This window comes from Limtongia smithiae, assembly GCF_038497785.1.
Source record: "Limtongia smithiae strain NRRL Y-17922 unplaced genomic scaffold V1518scaffold_10, whole genome shotgun sequence".
Taxonomy (NCBI): Eukaryota; Fungi; Ascomycota; class Lipomycetes; order Lipomycetales; family Lipomycetaceae; genus Limtongia; species Limtongia smithiae.
Genome location: NW_027117631.1, coordinates 84,664 through 108,884, shown reverse-complemented (window position 1 = coordinate 108,884; position 24,221 = coordinate 84,664). Strand labels below are relative to the sequence as shown.

The window sequence follows — 24,221 nt, the reverse complement described above, 5'->3', positions numbered from 1 at the left end:
GACGCACTCTCGTCGGTTCCCGTTCCTAGCTCTGTCCGCGTCGTCGTCGTTTTCGTCTTCGTCGTCTTCTTCCTCTTCTTCTTTCCCAGCTGTTTCATGCTCGCGCTCCGCCGTACGCACTAGCCATCCCCCGACAACCTCGTCCGCCGTCGGCGCCCCCCGCCGCGCCGCTCTGGATGCGGCACGGTATACGTTCTGCTTTCGGCCTGCTTTTCTTCGCGCGCTGCTCGCGTGTGCCATCGACGTGGCTACTGATGTCGACGCAATTGCGGCCGCTGCGGCCGACACTGCTGCTACGCCCTCATTACTGTCGACGTCCTCGTCCGGCAGATACCATGCCGCGTCTTCGTCGTCGTCATCAAGTTTCGCGAGATCCAAACCACTTGTGTCGTCGTCGTCGTCGTCGTCCTCATCCCCTTCGTCCCGTTGTCCCTGTCGCTGCTTTGCTTGTCGTTGTCGCTTTCTGCGCGACGCAGTGTCTTGAGAGTTGCTGCCAGTGCCTGCAGCGCCGGTGCGCTTGCGCTGTGCACTGCGCGGCTGCGCCATGCTCAGAACCAGTCAACGCGCAGGAAAGATTGATGAAACCCTGCGCGGAAGGACAAGAAGCGCGAGGCAGCCCCTCCTGGCGTGCCATTTGCAAGCGCATCTACGGCATAACCGCTGCATCCACGTATGCTCGTGCAGGGGGCGCTCATCGCGGCTGTCCCCTTTCCCTGAATGCTCTCCTCCCGACACGCTCTCCGCTCCCTAGGCTTCCCCACCCCCACTCCCTGTTCGCGCCGCCTCGCGCTCGGTCGATGCGGCCTCCTTCCGCGACCACTGCGACAGGGCGTGTTGTTGTTTGCTTCAGTCATCGCCAGCAGCTCTATAGTGGACTCAGGAGCTCCTCTGGCTGCAGCTCTACCCATCGTGCGTCGACGGGCGATTGCCGCCCGCGTGTTGTGCACGGGGTTTGTACTTTCCCTTCTAGCCCCTGAGCCGCAGGCGACGGTGTGTTCTGCGCTAAACTCCTGGTCCACCACTTCCGTATCCTCGCTCCGGTCCTCATTCTCGCCCGGGCAGTGCATCCTTCTTGGCCCAGGCCATTACTCCGGCAGGCTACTCTCACAGGCACCGCTTCCTCTTGCTCTGTCGTGCATGTCGCCAACACTCATTTAGTCTGGCTCATCATCGCCCCGGTTCCGGACCACTCTCCCTGCCCCTCCAAGCCATGCCTGCCATCGTCTGCCGCGCCGCCTATTCCCCGGCAGCCTCCGCTCTCGCCCATTCTAAAAGTCACCGCCTAGTTTCCCACGCATTCACACCACACTGCCACAATCGTCGCCGTCCGTGCAATTGCGCCGCGTTCACAACGTACTACACTGCCCCGGCGGTACATCCGCCAACGCCGCCATTATCATCCGCGTCACCCGCAGCTACTACTGCCAATGCCACATCACTGCATGCGCCGCGGCTGCGGGTCTCTTTGCTTAGCGCGCCGACACATCTTGGACATTTCACCTCGCGGGTGACACGGCTGAGCAACGAGGACCGGTACTCGATCGGTATGATCCAAGTTCCAGCCTCCACCTCGCTCACCCCGCGTTCGCGACGGGTCACCTTGCCAACCGCGACCACGGCGAAGCCCCACATGCGCGACGTGTTTTACTACTCCATCTTCGACGGCCACGGCGGTGCTGACTGCAGCGACTTCCTGGCGCGCCACCTCGCGAACTACATCGAGACCTGCGACGTCACGACTGCGGAGGAGCTCGAGCGCAAGTGGAGAGATAACATCGGTGGGTACTGGAGTCGCTGGAAGGGCCATTTTGAACGGTACCGGCGGATGATCACGGATGATAACGACTTGCCTCTGCGGATACCGCTTGCGTTTTTGCAGGCGGATTACGATTACATCGTGGCGGAGCGACCGGCAGGCTCAACATGTACGAGTGTGCTGATATACGGCGACAAGGATAGTATTGGTGCAGAGAGTCTGCCATACTTCGCTCCCGGAGCCTCCGCGACAATGCTCGTCGCTCATGTCGGCGATACCCGCTGCGTGCTCTGCGACCGCAACGGCCTCGCACACGCTCTCACCGCCGCACACCACCTTTCTTCCCCTATCGAATCGAGCCGCCTCCGTCGTTATGCTGCCAGCTTTTTCACCGACTCGTTTGGTGAAGAACGGTTTGGGAACGTCGAGAACACCCGCGCGTTCGGCGACCGCGCGATGAAGGGTCTCGGTGTCTCCGCGGAGCCAGATATGACCACGTACTCGCTCGGTGCAGGACCAGACGCGCACGATGGGTTTGGCGGGAATGAATCGTTTTTGGTACTCGTTTCTGATGGTGTGTCGAAGTTTGTGTCAGACCAGGAGATCGTGGACATCGTCACCTCCGTAGGCTATCGCTCCGGCTACGTGCGGGGCACTCCCCAAGACGCAGCGAAAGAAGTCGTGAACTTTGCAGAGGCGATCGGCGGGGACGACAACGCGACGTGCCTGGTCGTCCGACTGTCCGGGTGGGGATCATGGACATCCCCGGTTGATCGCACTGGCGACCTGCGCGAGTATCGACTGCGCCAAGCTATGGAGACACGAAGACAGTAAACGCATGCATGTTTATTAATATTTCACGATTTATGGACACAATCTAAGCATATACCTCGAATAATCACCGGTTACATTGTCGTCTTATAATCCGAATGACCGGATTGTCGCATCGGTCCATCGCGTGTCCACGCATATTGTACCGTTCGTCCCAGCCGAACCCTAACCAGCAGGCCTGTACTCCTGCACAACCACGCAACGACTCCTGCATAGCTGGCCTCACTAGATCCGGCATCCCAAATCCCTATTTTCGTGATATCACCAACCAGTGGCCGTATCATCTCTTGGCTGGGTAAATCGTCATATATGGCCAACTAACTAATTAACGTATCTTGCGACGCTCAACACCCTTTCGTAACAAAGAAAATCAAAAAGGGAGACAATACTAAAACACAAAATCGCAATATATGCAGTTTAACGAAGAAACACCATGAGTGGCGCCCCCACCCTCTTCTCCCCTTCGTCATCATCATTTCTTAAATCACTACAAAATATCTGTCTCCACTTTGTATGCTGATGCGTGCGTTGGCTCTATGTGGTGGTTCTGTGTGGCCCCCGATTCAGAACAGGCCTTCGAGATCTAGCAGGCTGCTGCTGTTGGATTGTGTGGTTTGCTGCTGTTGTTGCTGTTGCTGCTGTTGAGAGGCAGCAAGTTGCTGTACTGATCGCTGCTGTATTGGCTGCTGGAGCGGCATAGGAGAGAACGGCGCCGACAGCGGAGTGGTAGTCGGCATTGCGCTTGGCTGCCACTGCATCTGCGATTGCTGTGGCTGGAACTGGAACTGCGACTGCGGTTGCTGAGGCTGTGTCATGGCGGTGAATAGCGCAGAGAACTGTGTGGTCGGCGGTTGCGGGGTGGTGGATGGCAACGGGGTCGCATTGAATTGCGCCATGATTGCAGCCTTACTAGCAGCGTTGATACCGCCGCCGGTAACGACACCCGGACTCGTGCTCGTTGTTGCTGTGGTGGTTGTGATGGGGGATACGGGTATGGCGGGAGTGGCCATTGCGGGTGGCGGGGTGCCAATCATCGGCGACGGGGACGGCGACACGGAGAGGAAAATCGCCTGCTGCGAAGTCCCTGACACCTCGGTCTCATCGTCAAAATCGATCAAGTTCTGCGGACCAGTTGACTTGGCAGCTGGCTTCTGTGGTTGCACCGACACTGGCGATCCGGCCCTGCTTGGCTCCGCGCTGGACGTCACTGAGGACGACGACGACGGCCTCTTCGTCGTGCGCACGGTCTCATATTTCTGAACAACGGTGTTGATATAATCGTTCAGCGCAAGCAACCGATGCACCGCCTCTACGTCGTCGCTCTCATCCTTGATGATCTTCTGGATCTTCGGCTGCGCGTTCTTGATCGCACCGAACAACTCCTCAAACGCATCTTGTCGCCCGATCATGCCGCCATTGCGCACGCCGTCGAGCATCTCGTCAAGTAACTTAGCTTTACGCTGGATCTTCGCGAGCTCCTCGGCGACTTCGGCGCGGTAGTCGGTCTGATGCTCTTTGTCGTAGCCAGCCATGATTTTCATCAACCGGTTCGCCTCAAGCAGGTCCGCAGGGGTACCGCGCCGGATCAGCTCCTGCAGCTTTGCAGACTGCGCGTCACGCTCTTCCTCTTCCAGCTCTTCTGACGATTTGATGTTCTGCGGCAGTCAGTTATTGTACTGTGAACTTGAGCATATACAGACATACGTCAGATGGATTTAGAACCGCCGCATCGTCGCGGTTCACCTCAGGAAAGTTATATCCTGTTCACAACCGCATCAGTAACCTGGCCCTTGCCTCCGCACTGCTGCTCGCAACTCACCCTTGTATGCCAGCAACCGGTGCATGTCTCGTATGTACCCCAAATCTTCCTTATACCGGCTAGTCCGACAAATCGTCTCTCGCCACTCCTCGATGCACTCCAAAATTAGCTCCTGAGTCCGCGAGTACCGTGGCGGTGGCCGCTCCGGGAACTTGCGAACGAGCTCGTTCAGGAACTCCTTACGTGATATCTGCAGGTGAAACGGGTAACCACAGTTCTTCACGCAGATATCTAGGAGCTGAGCAAGGATTAGCAACGAAATACGCTGATAAATAATTGAGATCAAGACGTACAGCGAGAGCGAGAATGGATACTGTGGCTGAGCGGCTATTGATTAGCTTCACAACTTGAGTGGCGGCCTCTCGTGCGCTGTTCGTGGTGTCAGCGCAGGGTACATCTGTGGCGATAGCCATATGTAACATACGAATTGCCTTTCTTTTCGTTGATCAAGTCCGCAATCTCCAAGTTCAAGCTCAGGTTCGGCTGCCGGTTAGAGGCGTCGCATGCCCTATCTGCGAAGTCCCGAGTCAGCTTACGGAGTACCTTCGCGCCCCAGCAGTAGCTCATACTCAAGGCTATTAAGGCCACACATACCAACCAGTATAGCGAGTCGCGATGGCTCATGCGTGTCCGGCCGTGTCACGCGCGACACGGCCGCAGGAGTCTCCTGGACCCGGAACCGCTCGGTATAAGACTCGGTGCGAGTCGGTCGTCCGGATGAGTCGGAGTACCTGCCGAAAGACATTGCGGAGCAAAGTGGGTGAGAAACTAAGTGACCACCAGAAGGAAGTGGGGTGGAGAGTGGGTGAATGCCGAAGAAGGCCGAGGAGTGTGCGTTAGCGGTGACGGGCGGTCGAGCAGTGTGGAGGAAGGAATAGCGGTGCCGACGACGACGACGACAACGGCGCTGACTTGGACGAGTTACCCGCTTCAGACAACTCATCAGAGCACTCAATCTTCCCATCTCCGCAGTTCACTCGATCTCAAACTTGGCCTTCAGTACATACACCTAAACGGATCTTATACTGGCTATTATTTGCTGCCTTTGCACACTACAATGCCTAATTACTCATACAACGGTATGCATTTCTGTCACCGCGCGAACACCTTTGTGGCCAGGATATATGATTGTCGCCGCTAATGCTCTCACAGACGACGACTTCTACGACGAAGAGGCCGATTATGACCAAGCGGTCGACGACGAAAGTATGTTAGAGTGTACTAGCTATTGCTTTTATTTTGGTCCACTGATTATTGACAATTTATCCACAGCCGTGAGCCCAGAAGATCAACGTAAGCATCTACTCTGCGGTCATATCCCGGCCGCACCTACGTCTGCTGATCACCATGCATAGGACAATGGGATGCCGCCACAGAACAAGTCAAGACGCTGCTACGCGGTTCTGGTGTCGCTGAGTCACAAGTTCGCAGCACTCTTTGGGACTACTACTTCGACGTCGATAAAACCGTCAAGCTTCTTCGCAGCCAACTCAAGAAGGAAGAGAACAAGAAGCTCGCATCTTCTCAGCAGCAAACAAAGGCTCAGCAACTTAAAGGTTTGTTTTTTCTTTTATGCCCCCTTATTGCCTCCTGCTTTTGGTGCGGTTCTTCTGCAGTCGTATCGTGGTGATGGAGTGTTGAAACATGCCTTCATTTTCAAAGTGCCGGATTTGAGCAGTTGTGAGGACAATCTCTTCGCCGTCGCGGAACAGGGCTCGACATATGACCACTCAGACATTACATCCACCGCAGTCGATCCCATGAGTCGACGTGTTAAGCATCATGTCTCGGCATTTGATGGTATTCCTTGGGGTATCGACCCGTCGATGAACACGGTCTTCACGCAATGCTTTGCGCAACCACCGCGACAACTTCGTGGATTGCTTGGGGGCTCTTCGAAGCTTGCAGCACTGGCAAAAGCGCGGGCGGAGAAGCGGCGCCAAGATCAGGAGGCGTCGGCAGCGGCCGTGGCTAGCGACGGTGCTCTGGTGCCGACGCAGGGCTTGCAGCCTGCATCCCTTGGTTCTGCACTTCTTCCGCTAGCCGAGCCCTGCAAGGGCTCCGTCCCCGTAGCTTCGCCGGTACCTGTCCCTGTCGCCAAGCGGCTATCTACTCTCTTTGCCGAGCGTGGTAGAGAGAGCGTGATCCGTCAACGCTCGATGTCACCAGCGAAACAATTGTCTCCGTCACAGCCAGTGTCTAGTCTACGCCCATTTAACGCGGTCGGGGGACGCATGTCACCAATGTCTGCTTCCGCGCCAACGCAGGCTTCGATGCAGCATGATATGTTATCAGCTTCAACGTTGTTCTCAAGTTACAACCCTCCTGGGCTATTCGCGTCATCACTGGAAAGCAAGAGCCCAGACGACGATTCACTACAGAAGAGGAAGCAGGAGGCTGCTTTGCGTGCGTGTGTGTGGAAGGAGATTGTTAATAACCGGTTGTTTTATCTTCCAGTAAGCCCACAGCAGGCAAATGACGTCATCAAAGCATTCGCCAAACCGAGTCCGGATGATATCGTGAAGACTGCGCAGACGACGAAGGGTGGTACCACCGGCAACAGTGTGAAGAAAGAAACAGGAATTGAAGAGGATCTCGGTGGTCTTTCTATCAAAGACCAATCCCCCCCCTCGATCAGCAAGACCAAAATCAACGTAGCGAAGAAGTACGCGGAATCGCAACGCAAGCCTCATATTAATTTCGTTGTCGTTGGACATGTCGATGCCGGTAAGAGTACGCTGATGGGGCGGTTATTATATGATGTTGGCGCGATCGACGAGCGTACGATACAAAAGTATAAACGCGACTCTAGCACTATCGGAAAGGGTTCATTCGCATTTGCATGGGTATTAGATCAGAGTTCTGAAGAGCGGGAACGGTACGTGTTCGATAGCTACTCGTACCTGTAGTTGGCCATACTAACGCTTTAATTCCAGAGGCGTTACCATGGATGTCGCGACAAGTTCATTTGAATCCTCAAAGGTCAGCTTTACTATTCTTGACGCCCCAGGACACAAGGATTTTGTTCCAAACATGATCGCGGGCGCATCCGAGGCAGATTTTGCTGTGCTCGTAATCGACTCTTCGCCTAATGCGTTCGAGTCAGGATTTCTACAGTCAGGTCAAACTAAAGAGCACGCGCTTCTCGTAAGGAGTTTAGGCGTGCAGCGGCTAATCATTGCCGTGAATAAGATGGATAATGTTCAATGGTCCGAATCACGATACGAAGAGATCAAAGAGACGATGCTCCCGTTTCTAAGCACGGTTGGCTTTGCCGAGTCGCAAGTGTCCTTTATTCCGTGCAGCGGCTTGAGCGGTGACAATATCGCGGAAAAGTCAATAGTGGAAGAGTTAAGTTGGTACCAAGGACGATCGTTGCTGGAGGAACTCGAGAATTTAACCTCAGTGAAACGCGACATCATGGCGCCAATGACCTTTGCGATTACGGACGCATACAAGAGCTCGTCCAATTCCGTTGCCGTCGCCGGCCGTGTGAATTCCGGAACCGTGCAGATCGGCGAGACCGTGCGGATCGTGCCGAGCATGGAGATTGCGACCGTCAAGGCTATTACTACGATGAGCGCTGGCGGCCAGGTCTCGCAAACTGGAACTGACGAGTGGGCTGTAGCGGGCGACAACGTGCAACTTGTGTTGTCAAACATCGATCTCATTCAAATTCGAGCCGGCGACGTGCTTTGCTCGGCTGCAGCAGCAGCAGTACCCTGCGCAAAAACATTCACGGCACGGGTAATCCTTTTCCAACTCCGGATCCCTCTCATCAAGGGGTCGAACGTGATCGTCTACCGCGGCCGCACTAACGAAGCCGCGCATATCACAAAGCTGATTTCGGTGCTCGACAAAACTTCTGGTAGCTTGCTTAAGAACAAGCCAAGACATCTCACCAGTGGACAAACGGCTGTCATCGAAATTGAGGTTAACGGAAGCAGCGGGTTCCCGATGGAGAAGTTTAGAGCCAATAAGGATCTCGGCAGAATTGTGCTTCGGCAGGATGGCAATACCGTTGCCGCGGGTATTGTGGAGGAGATCATTGCTGTCACCAAAGTGCAAACAGCAAAGTAGTGGGTGACTTCACTTTTTTTGTACATGTACGGCGTCTTCTTGCATCCATAATTAGTCAACGCATATTCGCCGCAATTTCGTCGCATATCGTTGCGTAGCGAGAGAGCCGGAGAGTGGTCCGGGCTTTCAGAACTCGTCGATCTACGGATCTGTCTCCCATCGCTGCCCTGTTATCGAGTTTTCTAACCTCCTGTTCTAATCTCCTGTGCCGGTAGATCCACAGTTATTATTTTTACAGACTTGACTCGTGCTTTTCGGAAGCTTCAAACACTCAATCTGCACTTCCTGAAACGGAATTCTGACGTCTAAAAAGATTTGCCGGGCCTGGCATCCTGGTAAGGAGTCGGTAGAGGGCGGGTAGTCCCAAATTCTGTGCTCTTAGAGAGTACAAGCCATTACACTAATTTGCCGAAATATTAACCAGTACCCTGCTATTTGCTGAAGTTGGCACTACACTGCTACACCGTAGCATATCGTATTCCCAAATGTACGGCAGTTCAAATTTTTGAGAAAGCCGTCCAGACATCTTCATCATTTAACTACCGTAACTCCCGGGTGGAATACTCTAAGAGCTCTTCGGGCGCAAAACCAAATGCATCCTTAGTAGTGTTTTAGGTTAGGCTCTGATCATCTGATCTTTCGAGTCCGAAGCTTGGGTTAAGACAGTACACAGATCATTGTGTCACACGACGACGTTGTAGGGTACATCCCTCCGTCCACCTCACAATCAACATACTTCCTCTGCCGGCTTACAAGCCTTCGCCTTATCAACGACATCCTAAGTACTTCAAGTATTCTCGACAACAATTTGATCGTGCTTAGAACGCCCGCTAGAGTCTGTAATACAAGAAATCGATATTTACAGAGCGCAATGGGCGCGCTCAATCAAGCAGAATGCCATTCAATACGCCGCAAGACTTTTAAAGGTTAAGAAATGTATTGTTGTTCTACGATAATCGCCTTCAGATGCTGCTAGAGAGGTCATCATAAGTATTGCCAATTGCGTTGTCTACTCTTTTTGCTAACTAGCACGGGTCGCCGATTCTAGAGAGATCCGGGCTGCGAAGAGTATCCAATCTACTCCTTCCCGCGTATATCAATATAAAGTGGTATTGCAGAAGTGATGGAATCATCAGCATAAATGAGTATTAAATGTAATAACGGCAGCGGTGCTCGTTCTTCTTGCAGAGCGTTTCGACAGCGGAGACAATAATCGGATTAGCAGAGGCCCTAATAATACCGAACAGACGAGCAGTTGCGGGCACATAAGTGCAGAGCCAGGTCAGGAGCCATTATAGTGTTGTTCCTGTGTTCGAGGCACCGGATGTAATGACCGCCGCGCGTGACGAGAGCGACGCATAATGTAGGAACAGCGGCGATCACACAAGAGCAGTACTGAATTGCAGAATAACCGACTGAAGACGGCGAGCAGAGCTGGAATGGAGATTGAAGCCAGACCAAAGGGAAAGTAAACGAACAAACAACAGGTAAAATTAGGAAATTGCGAGAATATGTGCGGCGTTGCTGTCGTTTACAATAGGGCTGAGGTGGGACGCAGAGGCGAGACATGGAGAACAATACTTCACATTAAGATGCGCGCCCCACCGCATGACACAGAATTGCTATCCGCAATCATAAACAATGCTCGGATTTCAGTAGCAGTACAAACCAGTTTGCAGTTTTACACATGAATCAGTATCTCAACATTCTTCGGATGGCGCAATGTCGCCACACGCGACCGCGCAATGGCAGAGATCGTGTGCGACGTGTTGCCAATCTGACGAGCCACAACAGTCGTAAATAGCGTGATAACCCCACTGCAACGGCTGAGCCGCACGCGCAAGCGTATCATCAAAGGGCGACCTCCGCCGACCGAACTAGCAACTGGAAACAGAAATCATGCATTTCTAGCCCGCTGATTGATGCTTTCTTGCGGTATGAGCCATGAGTGCTCGTATTATATACGCTGATCTGCAGAACATCCAGTTGATCATCAAGAAACGTTCCCGAAAGCCTATGGCCTTGGGAATCAAATGCTAAGCAGAGGTACTATTCGTATTATAACGCCGACAAAATAAAATGCGCTACAGTTGTATGCAAAAGGCGGAAGAAGGCTAGACCGGTGAAGATCTGTAAAGGTTTCCAGACCTAGCATATCTTCGTTTCTTCCTTCTAGCATGGTATATGTACACAACACAAAAAATAACTAGTCACACCCAATAGAAAAAATGCCAGAAAATGGGCATCACAGAGTCTCGTACTGTGCCCAGAAGGGATCAGTTTTTAGCCGCGCGACCTCGTCTTTTCGCAAAACGGTATTTCCTGACTTATCAAGATCGAAATAATATACCTCATTAATCCCGATCTTCTCAATATATTGTAGAACCTTATGAAAGTTAAGTCCGACCTGCGCGATTGCGTGGCTATCGTCGGAGAAACAGAAATTTCCGCCCTTTTCCAAAATCAGGGCGACGATGTCAGGCCGTGGGTAGGGACAATCCCAGCCCTTTCTGATCGCAGCCGAATTGAGTTCAATCAAGCCGCCATAGCTCACGATAAATTCGATGTTACGTACGATTTTCGCCCACACGTCTGGCCACTGTGGGTTAATAGGCGTATCGGTGTACTGCTCCGCAAACAAGCGGATGAGATCAAAGTGTCCCACGACCGGCGGCTGCAGGTCCGTGAGCATCGCGTACTGCTCGTCAAAGTAAGCAGAAAAGATGTCACGTGGCGTGCCGCCGGCGGAGATCATAGCTCGGTTCCAAGCTGCTTTGTCAAAGTCGATGGGCACGGTGTTGACGTGGTGCACTGAGCCGACGAACATATCGAATTTGTAATTGGACTGCAAGGTGCTCACTAACGATTTGAAGTCCGGCCGGATATAGTCTGTTTCGAAGCCGACGAGAAGAGTGATTTGGTCTGCATATTTTGCTTGAAGACGGCGGGCGTGTGCGTAGAACTTGGCGAAATTTGATTCGAGATCAGCCACTTTGAGAGCGCTCTAAGTAGATTCAATTAGCACAAACCAATAAGTACTATTTCAAGAAACACTACCTCTTCTGGATAAAGGTCTTGAAGATTATTTCGTGGCATGTGCTCAGTAAGGCAGTATGTCTTGAACCCCATCTTGATAGCTTGCGCAACGACATCGTCCAGATGATCTTTGGCGTGCAGAATGTAGTCGCCGCTGTGCGAGTGATGTGAATGCATACTTGAGAAAATTTGTGGCAGAGTCTGAGTTTCTTCGAGGTGTTCTCCCGATAGCGATACTGAAAGTCTGTTCGAGGACTCGCGGTTAATTGAGTCCGCGAGCGAGTATACGACTGATGACGACGGATCGGATGACGGTAATTGCCACAAGCGTAGTGGCGGGGACGACCAGAACACAAGCAAGACAAGTATTAGTACTAGAGCTAAAATTGGAGCTCGCCGGAATGCTAATAGTCGTCTGCGGAGTGCAAAAAACAAGACCATAGAGTGCAGCCTCTATATGATTGTTGCCTAGACGGCGAGCAGGCTCCGCGGGTTCGTGTTGGGACCAATCGTGAATATGATTCCATAATCGTGTCACGCGTGATGCCGGGCACGTGGTATGTCTCACCTTCGCGCCCATCGCGACGAGCCTGCTCCAGCTGTCAGGCATTGGGCTGGACTACGACTTTGGCGCGCGACCGCCATAATGGACGGATCGCAAGTTGTCCGCCTTGGATTGGCGCGCGCAACGCTCTCTGCTGAACTTTTACGTCCAATACCACGCATGACAGAGTCTGGGTCTTCGTCCTTATCGCCAATACCAGTCCCTGCTGAGGCGGTCAAAGCGATCCACACCGCACTCGACGCCGCACTGAATGAAAATTCTCCAAAGAATGTACAGGCAATTAAACAGCTGTTGTTAATTCATGTTGCGCCATTCCCAAATCGTCTATCCGCGCTTGGAAAGTGTCTTGTGACGATTGCTCCCGTGACGAAAAAGCGACACTCGCGTCTATACATTCTATACGTTATCAATGATTTACTGAATCACGTTGTGTCTGCTTCTGTGCCCGATAATGTGTCAGCTGACGTGGTAAAGTCTACGCTGCAGCCTTTCCTGGCGCCATTGTTCGCACATGCTTGGCAGTATCACCGGATCAGAACTCAGGTCGAGAAGCTGGTGCAAATTTGGAGCGAACGAGGATATTATCATTCGTTTTACCTACAATCACTTGTTAGCCCAGAGACCGCGGAACAGATCATCACGGGCATAGCGAATGCGCCCGCTGCATCAGAAAATCGCAGCACCGGCAGGGTGAACGTTGATATGCCAAAGTATCTCGGCGAGCCGACTCAGAAGTACTACGATCTTCCTGCAAGTGTCATGCTCAGACACATTCAGGGCGCAATGGCCGTCCCTACAGCTGCAGTGAACCCTATTCAACTAGAATACGATCCTGACACAGGCATGGTCAGCACCAAGGTGATAGACGCGGTTGAGAAGTTCTACAGAAGCACAGAGTGGAATGGCGGAAAATTCAAGGAGGCAGTCATTACAGAAGATAGAACCAAGGATGATAACGAACAGGCCGTGGAAGACGATAAAGACGATGTGGAGGAAGAGGAGTTTGTGTATGAAGGCTGGAGCGCTGAGTATTTCAAGATGAAGCAGGAAGAGGAAGACGAGCGCAAACGCGCAGACGAGGAGTACAATTCTGAAAATTCTCAGCGCGGACGATTGTCAACGCGATCGCTAACGCGGTCGCCGCCATCACGACCAGCACGATCACTGTCCCCGCGACCGCAACGAGAAGCAACACCGCCACCGCGGCGCGAACCCACACATTTACTTCCGCCTCCACCCTCATCTGGGGCATTGCAAGGGCAAGAGTTGCCGCTACCGACACAAGCACTTCAGAAGTCACCACGGCCGGTGCAAACACAGGAAGACTCGGCACCACCACCGCCTTCGTCGTCACGTCAGAAAAGTGAATCATCATCATCGCCACTGCGATCCCGACGCGAGTCGTCATCCTCTCCAACGCCAAATCATCGCGAATCACCGTCGCCAGTACGTGTGAGGACTTATGGAAGTCGCTCACCAAGTCCCGCACGCACGCGCTGGCGTAGTCGTTCTCGTTCATGCTCTCACTCCCCTAAACGGCATTCTATTCGGCATATGGACCGACGGCACGACTCATCGTCACCGAGATCTTTGGACAAACGACGCGACTTGCCGCCACTGAGGACTCTCAGGCGGCAGTCGCGGTCGCAGTCACGATCACGGTCGCCGCCGAGAGCACGACCGCGCTCAACGTCACCTCAGCGATGGCGACGACAAGGGCCTTCTTTCGAGCGTGGCGCCGCGGATCATCAGACGCAGCAGCATGGAGCGGTGCCACTTGGACGACAGACGTCAGCGCCATCACTATCACAAGGGCCGCCTCCGCTGTCGCTTCCACTAGGTTCGCGCCCACTGCCACCGGCGTCGGCATCACTGCAGCCGACGACGTTGCCGTCGGTGCAAATGCCAGTTTCAATGTTACAGGCGCCGTTGCCTGGGTATCCGCCTCAAATTTACCAGCCGGGACAGGTATATCAGCTGCCCCAGGATGTTAGACCTGATGCTCAGTATGGCTATCCTAATCCAGTACTTCAGGCTTATCCGATGTATCAGTCGATGTCGTACCAGCAACCATATCAGCAGATCTTGTATCAACATCCTGTGCTTCAGCAGGTGTCATATTCACAGGCGCCGTATCCAAAGGCGGCATACCAACAGGCGCCGTACCAGCCACAGCTAGCATACCAACAACAACAGCTGCAGGTGCCGTACCCACAGCAACCATCGTATCTGCAACAGCAACCATTGCACCTGGAGCAACAACCTTACCCGCAATCGCATCCACCTCATCAGCAGCCACCCCTTCAGCAGCCACCCTATCCACAACAGCAACAGTCACCATATCAACATTACCAACAGCTGCCATATCAGCAGCAGCAGGAGGAACAACGATCGATATACCAACAGTCGTCATATGAGAAAGTGTATGAACAACCAGTGTCTACCTCTCCTCTTGACAACTATCGACCACACCTGATACCTGCTAGTAGCATCGACAACTATCGACCACAACCTGCTTCTTCTGTCGACAACTACAGACAACGGTCTTTATCCCCTCCGTCCACCGACGATTGCCGACAACCGACACCTAATTGGCACGAAAACTACCGACCTCAGCCGGCGGCGCCTGAGAGCCGCATTAACGACTATCGACCACCAGTGAATGCACCAAGACAACGATCAACAGATCCGGCGCCACAAGAGGCGTCGCCATCATATTTACCGTCACCAGGATCACAGCGACCGCAACCGCCGCCGATATACTCAGATTCATACCCTGCGGACCCGAACTCGGAGTACCAGTTCGTGCCGCAGGCTGAGCCGCTGATGACATTAGTGCAACCACCAGCTCAATATGAGCATTTGCAATTCGAGAAGGATCATGTCTCCATAAAGCCGGAACCAGAGACGTCAGCACCAACTGGAGCTTTTTTGATCAAAGAGGAGCAGCTGTCGCAGACCCAGCAACAATGTGGTCTATCAGTACAGGCGGAGCGGCTATCGTCAATCATTGCGCCAGTGGACCAGCCAGCGCCAGCAGGACCACCATCCTCTGATCCTCTTGATGCGATATATCCTTCTCGTCGCAATAGTCAGACTAAACCAGCGAGACCGCCAGGGGCTTCTAAGCAACCATCGCCACTACAAAAGCCAGTACTGAAAGAGAGCCGCTCTCTGCCACTATCGCCGTCACATCTGCCGCCACCTCCGCCTCCACTTCCTCCACCACCCGAACAGCAACAGACACGTTCGCGGCAGAAGCAAAGTACCGCGAACACCAGCGGGCGCGGTGCACGACGATGAAAAGACAGGATTTGAAAATCTGCTTGTGTATCACATAAAGTTACCAAAATGGGCATTGTAGTTATATTTTTACGAACAAAATACGAGAAAGATATCTACAGTATACTGTACAATCCTACCATCCGCTTACAAGTATTATTAAATGGTCAGTATCAAAACCTTCCACCGCCCCCAGTGCCAAACACCAAATATGTGTGAAAATAAGTGTGGAACACCCGCCGGCCAGTGACTTCGATAACGGGAATCATATTGAGGTGGCAACCGTCGAAGATGACTGCCGGCAAGTAACGCTGGCGCTTTAGCGCATAATAGGAAATTAGCATTGGAAATAAGCCATAATACCGCTTACGGCACCGACGTCACTATTGTCTCCTCGACGACAATCGCGCCATAGCCGTTGCGACCGCCGGTGTTAATGGTGTCTGAGTACACGCCGGGTGCGGGCTCAAAGCCCTCGAGCAGACCCGCGTCGCGGCGCTGGATGTAAACGTATTCGAGGTAGAACGCATGAATGTGACCGGGGAAGTAGCCTGCATGGCGTTAGTATGAAGATCAGTCTGTAGGAAGAGCTGGGAGGGCTCGTACCTAGAGCGGTAAGCGCGAAGTTGATCAACAGATCAACGGAGCAGCCGCCTATTATGAAGACACCTGCTGGAGGGACTATGCCAATGGTTAGTAAACACGCTTGGGAACCGTGACAACCGGGACGCTGCGGAGGACGCACAGAATATGGTGAGGATGAAGAGGAGGAGGTCCGAAAAGAAGGCCATGGTAGTGCGGTTGGCAACGTCGGCAGCGATCGCTTGCTCTTCGAGACTGGGTGCCATAGGAAAACTGTGTGAGGCGGAAGGTGTGCGGACGGAAACCCTGGACAGCTATATACAGGGTGCGGCGGGTGACGTCGTGGATATAGTGGTGCGAGTTGAATCACGGCGAGTTCGAGCGCTTTCTCGCTCCCACTTAGCACTCCGCATCCGGCCTAGCGCCGCGACCCAGTAGTGTTCAGACCCGCACCATCCCAGCCCTAGCCCTCAGGGCCCGCCAATTTGCAGCTGTTCGATTTCCGCGGCGCCGAGATATGCGTCCTCCCTCGCGTGTCTTTGCTATTCGGCATGCAGCATGTCTTATCGCAAAAAATATCCAAGAAGAGTCTAACTATTTATCTATTCCATACAAAATCCGACCAAAGACCACAAATGTGTTTAGCATGAAGCCACAAAAATCACAAACTATTCCTATATTACACTCCCACACCGTATGCACACCAACTTCGTTTCGTGCGCCCTCTTCAGCGCCTTGAAATTGCGCCCGCGACACTGCGGACATGATAGTTCCTGGTCGCCATCCGCGCCGTGCATCCCGTCGTCCGAGTCGTCTGAGAAAAACTCGACATTCCTTGTGTTTGACGCGGAAAGTATGTCGCTATTGTCTGAATTCACGTATGACAGTAGCCCGCCGTTTCCGTCTGACGACGACGACGTCGCCGTCGTGTTGGTAGCCACCGGCGTGGCCTTGTAGAACGACGGCGATTGCGCGTCGGTTGATTTTCGCCTGGTGTCAAGCGACAGTCGCACAGGCGATGCGACTGGGCGCGACCCTGATGCCGGCTTCGACAAGGGACTGCTATTTTCATACGACGGCCGCCGCAGCGGTCGTCCCAGTCGCGAAATACTCCGAGACGCCCGCGCGCCAAGCGATGACAATGGCCGAGACTCGCTCCGCGCGGAGTCGCGCGTGCCGCTGCGCGACGCGTCGCTGGACATTCTCGACCTGCTCGGCGTGCCGTTGTTGATCGATATCGACGCGGATGGGACTTCTGAGGCGGTTGCGGGTGTCACAAGCAGCGCTGGCGAACTCGGCAGGCTCAGCCGATGGTGCGGTGATTGCGTCAGCGTCGTCGTCAAATTGAGGTTTGATGCCGCTGACTTCTGGAACGCAACGGCGGCGTCGTATGCTTCCTTGCGCTTCTCGTACGCACAGTCTTGCCGGAACACTTTGATGTGACCGGTTTGGTCTGCACTCACAATGATGTTGCCGTCTATGTGTGTCGTCGGTGGATTAGGAGGTGGGACATCGGTCCGGCTGTCTGTTGGAACTAAGCGCACCGGAGGCGGCGCGCAGAGATCGTAGATCGGGTCTCCGGACTGTGACAACAGCTTGATCGTTTCCATTGGAGCAAACACGGCCGCAGTCACAGCATGTGAGTGTGCTGTCCGCCATGTTAGTCAGAATCTTTCTCACACACGATCAGTGCCAAAGCACTCACCAGTGAAGTATTCATATGAATGCTTATCCTTCTTCGGCTGATCCTTGACATTCGTGTCCCAGATGTACACCTTATCATCCTCGCTGCCGCAAATCACATATCGCCCATCGTCCGACGAGCTTGCGTGCAATTGCGAATACGTGTTCTCATTTCCCTTGAACTTCACCTCTAATGATTTGTCGCGCAAGTTGTACAGTCTCACTCGTGAGTCGTTGCTTGTGATTAACAATTTCGCCGAAGATGGTGTCGAGTCTGACGGCGATCGTAATAACTCAATTCCTGTGATTTTCGCGCCCTTCGAGTTCCGGCCATGTGATGATCGCACGTGCAGCCGTGTATGATACCGCAGCCCTTCTGTGTCATAGAAGTAGCACATACCAGAAAATAAACCTGCAATTGATGTCTGTCCATCGGAAGAAAATGCAACTGCAGTAATGAAATCTGGAAGCTTTTCCATGTATACGACAACTTTGTCCGGAATACTCCACAGTCTCAGATATTTGTCACAGCAGCCAGACAGAAAAAATCTATCGTCCGAGGGATGAAAGGATATCGAACTAACCGCGTCTTTGTGCTCAAAGCAGCATAGACACTCGGCTCGTGATACATGCCATAGTCGCACCGTCATGTCCATGCTTGACGACAGCAAAAAGTTATTCTTCGACCACGACAGGTCCACCACATCGCCAGTGTGACCCAGAAACTCGCGATAAGGTACCGACTGAAACACCGGCGCTGACAGCTTCTGTCGCCGAGAGGAGCGAGTATTGGCACGAGAACGGGTCCGCGGCCCTGATCGAATAGATGCACTATCAGCGCCATTTCCATCGTTCAGCTGTTGCAACGTGGCCGAGCTAGTCGTTGAAGATGGCGCAGCAGACGGTCCGGTAGCTGCAGCAGCCTCCTCGTCGTCGTTTCGCTCGTATTGCGCCCGATCCGCCGGTGATCTAATCACTGCCCACACACGCACGACGCGGTCTTCGCCACCAGTCGCGAGGTACTGACCGTCCTTTGAGAACTGGAGTGACCAGATAGCGCCGCGCTTGTGCGACGGCAGAGGTTGGGGGGTCTCGCCAGTCGGCGACGGGTTCTGCGATGCCATTGTCGCAACAGGGGTTATGACGTTGTCGGCACCATTCGCAAGTCTGTACAATTCCTGTGCGAAAAACAGCCGGTCAAACTCCTTCGAAAACTTTGAGTGCGCGCGCACACGAATGTACTTCGGGGACTCTGGGAGTGGTGGAATGTAGCCTATCGGATGTGCAAATGGGGCGGCATTGTTTCCTTCTCGCCTCTTGCCGTTGATACTTCCTCCGCGCCCAATAAATCCACCATTGGAGCTGCCTCCAATGCCCGACCCCCGCTCGTCCGAGTCGAAGTCATCGTCGGAGTCACTATGAATTGCCCGCCTGCCTGCAAGCCGTGCGAAGAAAGTGACCTTTCTATGTCGAGACTCCTGGGTATTGCTAGGTACGGCAAGCAACCCGTTGCTTCCCGTGGACAATTTTATCGACGACGGCGATGTCGATCGCGACGGTCGTTTCGAAGCAGCTAGATCCGAGTCGCCCGAATATTTCGGTGAGGAAGATAGAGCGCTGGTTTGTGGCTGTCGCTGATCTTCGGATCCCGAGTGGCCGGAGGTTGATGCTCGGGAGAGCGACGGCGCCACGCCAGTTGACGGCGTGCGGCCACTAGTGCTATCACCATGGGCCTGTGACGAAGTGAAAATGGAAGATGCAGACGACACCGTGAAACGCCGGGTTGTCAGCATCTGCTGATCCGTGCCGGTCCGCTTGAGGATGTGCAGTGATAAAGGATCAATAGACGGCGTGGCCGAGGAATTTGACTCAGCTGTGTTCGCGTTGGACACCAGCGCCGGCGAAGATTCGTAGTCTTCGAATGCACCAGGAAGCCGATCTGTCATATAGGTCAGTGCGAGCTATCTCGAAACGTGTCGGCATGCGACGCGACTAGGGGGAGTCCGTACGCGGGGGATGCGAGGGCACATCGGACGACGCCAGCAGGGACAGGCCCGGGATGGCGCGTATGCTGGGGAGTACGCTGAGCAGGCCCATGGTCGGCGTAGGACAATGCAAGTGTGGCGGAGAGAAGGAGTGCAATTGCGTCGACACGTCCAACAGCTAGCGAACCGGGCAGCGGCGGTTGCCGGGAATTTGTGTTGGGACAGAAACGTACGTCGTCACCAACGGAGCGTGGTGAAGCTGCGGCCCGGCTTCAGTGCTGCAACACCCGGCCGAGCTTGCTTTCACGTGCGACACATCCGGTTCGCGCTTTTTCCTTGGGTCGGGTTCTAGAGCGCATATTTGCAGGGTATCAACTGCCGTTTTGCTTCAAGTACTGGAGGCGGCATCCAGTTACTGTATATTGGCCGCTTCTTCGAGATTTATATCCCAACTTGTGATATTTCAGAGTCGTCTGAATACGAATACAAGGCCACTAATTTCTGCAGAGAAGAGCTCCAGCAAGAGGAGGAAAACATATTAGTAACCGTTGACTAATATAACTCGAGCGAAACCAATTCTCTGTAAGCATGCGTACACAAGGGGTTAGTGTCGATGCCGTCTAGTGGAAATTTCGATGCATTGAACAATGCACCGCGGACAATGCATGACAGACCATGGTACGATTCGGTAATTGTTATGCTAGAGCCAGATGGCGGCTACGACTTGCAGAGGAAGTATGCTTGTCACGGGTATCTTTTACAGGTTCTGCCCGCGAACAGAACCGGGAGTTCCTCCGAGTGCGTCGCTGCTACACTGCAGAGCCGGACACAACGGCAGGTTAGTAGTGTAGCTCTGGATTAGCAAGGCAATTGCTAACAGTTTTTTTCTTACAGCGTCTCAAGACTACCGCTTGAGTCCAAGTCTTTTGCAGAAGGCACAAGCAATGCGGACCGAATACAAAGCACTTGAGGACTCCCTATCCGAGTCATATGACGCCTCGAAGGCGAAACGACAGGCCAGTATGGAGTCTCTAGTTACCTCACTAGACGAATACGAAGGTGGTATTTCTGCATTGCAAGAACTTCACGCTATCACTGAAGCTACGGATGAAGACTCTCTAGCGCTCAAAGGCGACGCGTTGGTTGAAATTGAAGAGGTCACCGAGAATCTTTCAGGACTGAAAGACAAAATCAAGCGACTTCTCATTCCTCCACATCCATTTGCCGATCAGGCATGTATTCTCGAACTACGACCTGGTGTCGGTGGGTCCGAAGCGAAGCTGTTCACAATGAATCTTCTCGATATGTATGTGAATTACTGTCAAGCACACCGACTCAAATTCAAACTTCTGACGCCATCGCAACCAAATTTTGCACGCGGGGAGGGCCTGTCAGAAGCAATGTTGTTGGTGGACGAAGCCGGCGCGTATGACAGACTACGTTTCGAAGGTGGCGTGCACCGTGTACAGCGCGTGCCGGAGACAGAATCCAAAGGACGCGTGCACACCTCTGTGGCTGCGGTTGTCGTAATGCCGCAGCCTGTCGGCGGCTCAAACGAGGAATCAAATGACGCAGAACGATCATTTGCTCCGGGTGAGGTCGAGCTAAGCGTCATGCGCTCCCGCGGCGCGGGCGGACAGCACGTCAATACTACAGAGTCGGCTGTTCGGCTGAAGCATGTTCCAACTGGAATCACCGTGTCAATGCAAGACGAGCGGTCTCAGCACCAAAACAAGGCCAAGGCGTTCATGGTTTTGCGCGCCCGCATCGCCGAGCGGCAGCTCATTGAAATGGAGCAGAAGCGGAAGCAGGCAAGAGAATCCCAGGTCACGTCCACCGACCGCGCTGACAGGTCGCGAACGTACAATTACCCACAGAATAGAATCACAGATCATCGTTGCGGCTTCACACTTTATGATCTTTCGGGATGTATGCAAGGCACGGCGTCGTTTGATCTTCTGTTGGATAAGATCTCCGAATGGTCACAGGCTGAGGAAGTTAAGCAGCTTCAGGACGACTGATAGATATAGTCCCACTGATGAGCTTCTAGCTATTGTATATATCTTGTCTATAGTAGTATAAACTTTTGCCAACGAACTCACGCTACATAATGAGAAGTTTTGTATCGGTAGACAATAAACTCGCGTTAGGACAACATACAAAATGTAGATAACGTAAAACAATATGCAATGCACTAATATATACTAGGACGTCGTTCCCAGTCGCACAAGCTCCTCCACAAACTGCGCTGGTGTGCAGAGTTGCGTGCTGCCATACACGACGCGCTTGTTCGAACGCCTCGCATACTCCTGCAAGTTGCCGTACTCTAAATAATTTCCGCCGCCGACTGTAAATACAACCACCTCTGCGCTCCCGACACGGTTTCGCGGTGGCGGACGCGTCAGCACCCCTCGAGCCATTCGCGGATCAAAGTACAGATAATCGTCCGTCATCGCTGAAGCTCCACTGCCAGGATCCATTATGCTTTCCACAATCCTCGTAATTGTCAGGTCTTTGCGCGACGGTAGAAGATTTTTCACTCCGGAAATCAGATTCTCGAAGCCCCCGGATAAACCGCCGTCCTTCAATCGGCCAGTAAGTCGGTTGGAAATACTGCTAAACCCGCGCAGGAGATTGTCCGCAGAAGCGACAGCGGGTAGCGGCACGGAAGAGTTTGCCGGTGCGTTCGTCATCATTGTCATCCGCGTGATTTCGCGCACGCGCTTAACGTATGTCAGTGCGGCCAGATCACATCCTGCACCCACCAAAGCGTGTTCGTACTCAGCCATATCAGTCGGAGGTATTGTTTGGTCAAGCGAGATGTAATAAATTAAAAACAGTCGAAGCTTATCCACTGGCTCCTTTCGCTCCGGGTCATTAATAGCTTCTAGAATCGTCTGTTTAGGCTGTCGAGTAATGCTCTCTTCAATCTGGAAGAAGGAGTCCAGACCACGGTCTTTGATTCCCTTTAGTAATGCAGTTGCAATGTTCATGTGCATATCTAGCGTCTGCTTCCGTGCGGTGAGCTCCGGAAGCGCAGTAATCGCGGTCTTGAGATGCTGTGCATTAGCATTCAGGTCTAGCTGGTTGACATCCTCAATTGAGTTAACCCCAGTGGCAGACGTAATTTCACTGGCGTCATGCTTGTATCGCGTCAGTTCCGTATCAATGTCCTCTGCAACTTGTGGAAACGGAACAGAAGCATTCCGAGCCCAAAAAAAATCATGCGGATCAAGATCGTAACCCTTTTTCAAGGAAACGCCACCGTTCCCGTCATCGGTGTCCACTCTGATGCGGTTCAGTTTCATCTCGCAAACGTCGTTGATAAGACACTGATAGGTCCATGAATGTGACAGCATTGGCACAAGGTCGACATTTCGGTCCAGAATGATCAAAACTAAGGCATGTGAGTTCGGCAGAAGTCTTATGGGAAAGGCAGCTGTACACATACCAGGCCGCTGCGCGTTTGGATTTGGTGTGTTAAATGTTGCATCTCTTGAATTGATAACAAAGTCCCTTAGCTTTTGATCCAGCTTTTGTGCAATCATTTCAGCCGCATTGCCACGAGGGCACCGAATAATCGGTATCGAGCCCATAGTGATCACGACTGAGTACAATCCAACCACAATGCGATCGATAATGGCCTCAATTTCTTCATCCTTCACCTGAGGGCTCGCAAGACTTGAGTAAACATTCGGCTGGGACAAGCTGAATGCGTCGGGCTCGGCAACTATGAAATTCAGGTACTGGTCATAAACTTGGCTCACCATGTTGGCCGTCGCAACACACTGCGTCGCAAAATCTTCTAGTAGACTGCGAGGAATAGAGGATATGAAGTTCACATAAATCGACTCATAAAGATTGTCCTTCAGGTCTTGGGATATGCGCTTGATGTTGTCGGCAGTAGGATCGACAAAATAGATTGCCGGCACGTCGGGAATTGTGTATCGAGGGGCGTCCAAAAGCCTGATATTGCATCACTATTAATGCGTGCCCAATTTAAAGCAAATAAGATACATACATATGAACAGTGATTCCGTTCTAAAGCAAGCCATTAGTAATATTCCTCAGCAAGCTGGATAGTCAACCTACCTTGAATAAATCATTGACTCGCAGCACACTTGATATAACATCTTGTCCAAATTTGTCAAACACAAGTACTTTCCACACATTGTCGTCGCTGTCAGTCGTGATGGGCGAATCGGTGCCGTTCGTGGTGGCCGGAATGTCGGAAATGGCTGCGGACGCAGGCTTGTCCTTGTTGAGATTTAGTAGTCGCTCAATGGCAGCTGCGACACGGTTAGTAGCGAATATCAACAGCAGCACCAAAAGTACATGCACGTAAACTAGAGGTCAACATTCCTATCTGGCGGTCACGAAGCGTGAGCGCCTTGAGCCCGCGCGGGGCCGTCGACAGTGGAGGGGCGGCCATTGCTGGGAGGAGAGGTCGCCACTGAACGCCACAAATATGGACAAGTAAAAGCCAATCAAATACCAGCGCTATAGCGTTGTAGCTAAACTCGCGATAGAAGGCGACAATAACCGGACTGGCTACGTGATGCTTGATCGGTAATGATGGTGGTCGTGCGTCTGGAGGTGTGC

General features: G+C 52.9%; 10 protein-coding genes across 10 annotated transcripts; 4 read left to right on the top strand and 6 right to left on the bottom strand.

The window, feature by feature from the left end:
* Positions 1–1,093: 1,093 nt before the first annotated feature.
* V1518DRAFT_70469 (phosphatase 2C-like domain-containing protein) lies at positions 1,094–2,870 on the top strand. The gene has a single exon (XM_066906654.1). It carries the CDS (start codon positions 1,211–1,213, stop codon positions 2,588–2,590), a length of 1,380 nt encoding a protein of 459 aa, XP_066758085.1. The 5' UTR covers positions 1,094–1,210; the 3' UTR covers positions 2,591–2,870.
* Positions 2,871–2,876: 6 nt separating this feature from the next.
* On the bottom strand, positions 2,877–5,345 carry V1518DRAFT_420152 (VHS domain-containing protein). The gene is made up of 6 exons (XM_066904936.1): positions 5,001–5,345; positions 4,831–4,918; positions 4,700–4,775; positions 4,407–4,644; positions 4,292–4,347; positions 2,877–4,242 (listed from the first exon to the last, which is right to left on the bottom strand). The coding sequence occupies exons 1-6, from the start codon at positions 5,149–5,151 to the stop codon at positions 3,151–3,153; spliced, it is 1,701 nt and encodes a 566-aa protein (XP_066758084.1). The 5' UTR covers positions 5,152–5,345; the 3' UTR covers positions 2,877–3,150.
* Positions 5,346–5,530: 185 nt separating this feature from the next.
* Positions 5,531–8,486, top strand: V1518DRAFT_406692 (uncharacterized protein; the record flags this gene model as incomplete). Its single annotated transcript, XM_066901960.1, has 5 exons — positions 5,531–5,612; positions 5,679–5,699; positions 5,762–5,962; positions 6,069–7,284; positions 7,343–8,486. The coding sequence occupies 5 exons, from the start codon at positions 5,531–5,533 to the stop codon at positions 8,484–8,486; spliced, it is 2,664 nt and encodes an 887-aa protein (XP_066758083.1).
* A 941-nt stretch (positions 8,487–9,427) lies between these two features.
* Positions 9,428–10,255, bottom strand: V1518DRAFT_420143 (uncharacterized protein). Its single transcript, XM_066904935.1, has one exon. The coding sequence runs from the start codon at positions 10,053–10,055 to the stop codon at positions 9,717–9,719; it is 339 nt and encodes a 112-aa protein (XP_066758082.1). The 5' UTR covers positions 10,056–10,255; the 3' UTR covers positions 9,428–9,716.
* A 14-nt stretch (positions 10,256–10,269) lies between these two features.
* V1518DRAFT_420140 (polymerase/histidinol phosphatase-like protein) lies at positions 10,270–11,997 on the bottom strand. Its single transcript, XM_066904934.1, has 2 exons — positions 11,544–11,997; positions 10,270–11,490 (listed from the first exon to the last, which is right to left on the bottom strand). The coding sequence occupies exons 1-2, from the start codon at positions 11,961–11,963 to the stop codon at positions 10,732–10,734; spliced, it is 1,179 nt and encodes a 392-aa protein (XP_066758081.1). The 5' UTR covers positions 11,964–11,997; the 3' UTR covers positions 10,270–10,731.
* Positions 11,998–12,121: 124 nt separating this feature from the next.
* Positions 12,122–15,493, top strand: V1518DRAFT_420138 (uncharacterized protein). The gene has a single exon (XM_066904933.1). The coding sequence runs from the start codon at positions 12,169–12,171 to the stop codon at positions 15,388–15,390; it is 3,222 nt and encodes a 1,073-aa protein (XP_066758080.1). The 5' UTR covers positions 12,122–12,168; the 3' UTR covers positions 15,391–15,493.
* Positions 15,426–16,327, bottom strand: V1518DRAFT_420134 (uncharacterized protein). The gene is made up of 3 exons (XM_066904932.1): positions 16,115–16,327; positions 15,976–16,050; positions 15,426–15,920 (listed from the first exon to the last, which is right to left on the bottom strand). The coding sequence occupies exons 1-3, from the start codon at positions 16,215–16,217 to the stop codon at positions 15,736–15,738; spliced, it is 363 nt and encodes a 120-aa protein (XP_066758079.1). The 5' UTR covers positions 16,218–16,327; the 3' UTR covers positions 15,426–15,735.
* A 202-nt stretch (positions 16,328–16,529) lies between these two features.
* On the bottom strand, positions 16,530–19,886 carry V1518DRAFT_420132 (WD40-repeat-containing domain protein). The gene is made up of 3 exons (XM_066904931.1): positions 19,644–19,886; positions 17,657–19,573; positions 16,530–17,599 (listed from the first exon to the last, which is right to left on the bottom strand). The coding sequence occupies exons 1-3, from the start codon at positions 19,729–19,731 to the stop codon at positions 16,626–16,628; spliced, it is 2,979 nt and encodes a 992-aa protein (XP_066758078.1). The 5' UTR covers positions 19,732–19,886; the 3' UTR covers positions 16,530–16,625.
* Positions 19,887–20,248: 362 nt separating this feature from the next.
* Positions 20,249–21,772, top strand: V1518DRAFT_386133 (uncharacterized protein). The gene is made up of 2 exons (XM_066901700.1): positions 20,249–20,457; positions 20,514–21,772. The coding sequence occupies exons 1-2, from the start codon at positions 20,295–20,297 to the stop codon at positions 21,638–21,640; spliced, it is 1,290 nt and encodes a 429-aa protein (XP_066758077.1). The 5' UTR covers positions 20,249–20,294; the 3' UTR covers positions 21,641–21,772.
* V1518DRAFT_420126 (Sec1-like protein) lies at positions 21,622–24,221 on the bottom strand. The gene is made up of 5 exons (XM_066904930.1): positions 23,984–24,221; positions 23,712–23,910; positions 23,641–23,660; positions 23,071–23,585; positions 21,622–23,016 (listed from the first exon to the last, which is right to left on the bottom strand). Exons 1-5 carry the CDS (start codon positions 24,049–24,051, stop codon positions 21,824–21,826), a joined length of 1,995 nt encoding a protein of 664 aa, XP_066758076.1. The 5' UTR covers positions 24,052–24,221; the 3' UTR covers positions 21,622–21,823.

Excerpts from the sequence above, each read along its gene's own strand:
- V1518DRAFT_386133 (XM_066901700.1), top strand. The coding sequence starts at position 20,295 with ATGGTACGATTCGGTAATTGTTATGCTAGAGCCAGATGGCGGCTACGA. Across the intron at positions 20,458-20,513 it reads AGAGCCGGACACAACGGCAG|CGTCTCAAGACTACCGCTTG; the intron begins GTTAGTAGTGTA and ends TTTTTCTTACAG.
- V1518DRAFT_420140 (XM_066904934.1), bottom strand. The coding sequence starts at position 11,963 with ATGGTCTTGTTTTTTGCACTCCGCAGACGACTATTAGCATTCCGGCGA. Across the intron at positions 11,491-11,543 it reads AAGACCTTTATCCAGAAGAG|AGCGCTCTCAAAGTGGCTGA; the intron begins GTAGTGTTTCTT and ends GAATCTACTTAG.
- V1518DRAFT_420138 (XM_066904933.1), top strand. The coding sequence starts at position 12,169 with ATGGACGGATCGCAAGTTGTCCGCCTTGGATTGGCGCGCGCAACGCTC.
- V1518DRAFT_420132 (XM_066904931.1), bottom strand. The coding sequence starts at position 19,731 with ATGGGCCTGCTCAGCGTACTCCCCAGCATACGCGCCATCCCGGGCCTG. Across the intron at positions 19,574-19,643 it reads TGTGCCCTCGCATCCCCCGC|ATCGGCTTCCTGGTGCATTC; the intron begins GTACGGACTCCC and ends CCTATATGACAG. Across the intron at positions 17,600-17,656 it reads TTCATATGAATACTTCACTG|CACACTCACATGCTGTGACT; the intron begins GTGAGTGCTTTG and ends CATGGCGGACAG.
- V1518DRAFT_70469 (XM_066906654.1), top strand. The coding sequence starts at position 1,211 with ATGCCTGCCATCGTCTGCCGCGCCGCCTATTCCCCGGCAGCCTCCGCT.
- V1518DRAFT_420134 (XM_066904932.1), bottom strand. The coding sequence starts at position 16,217 with ATGGCACCCAGTCTCGAAGAGCAAGCGATCGCTGCCGACGTTGCCAAC. Across the intron at positions 16,051-16,114 it reads CTTCATCCTCACCATATTCT|TCCCTCCAGCAGGTGTCTTC; the intron begins GTGCGTCCTCCG and ends CCATTGGCATAG. Across the intron at positions 15,921-15,975 it reads CTTCGCGCTTACCGCTCTAG|GCTACTTCCCCGGTCACATT; the intron begins GTACGAGCCCTC and ends AACGCCATGCAG.
- V1518DRAFT_420143 (XM_066904935.1), bottom strand. The coding sequence starts at position 10,055 with ATGTCTCGCCTCTGCGTCCCACCTCAGCCCTATTGTAAACGACAGCAA.
- V1518DRAFT_420126 (XM_066904930.1), bottom strand. The coding sequence starts at position 24,051 with ATGGCCGCCCCTCCACTGTCGACGGCCCCGCGCGGGCTCAAGGCGCTC. Across the intron at positions 23,661-23,711 it reads GAGTCAATGATTTATTCAAG|AACGGAATCACTGTTCATAT; the intron begins GTAGGTTGACTA and ends GGCTTGCTTTAG. Across the intron at positions 23,586-23,640 it reads AACGGAATCACTGTTCATAT|GCTTTTGGACGCCCCTCGAT; the intron begins GTATGTATCTTA and ends ATGCAATATCAG.
- V1518DRAFT_420152 (XM_066904936.1), bottom strand. The coding sequence starts at position 5,151 with ATGTCTTTCGGCAGGTACTCCGACTCATCCGGACGACCGACTCGCACC. Across the intron at positions 4,919-5,000 it reads GCGACTCGCTATACTGGTTG|ATAGGGCATGCGACGCCTCT; the intron begins GTATGTGTGGCC and ends GGGACTTCGCAG. Across the intron at positions 4,348-4,406 it reads CCGGTTGCTGGCATACAAGG|GATATAACTTTCCTGAGGTG; the intron begins GTGAGTTGCGAG and ends GGTTGTGAACAG.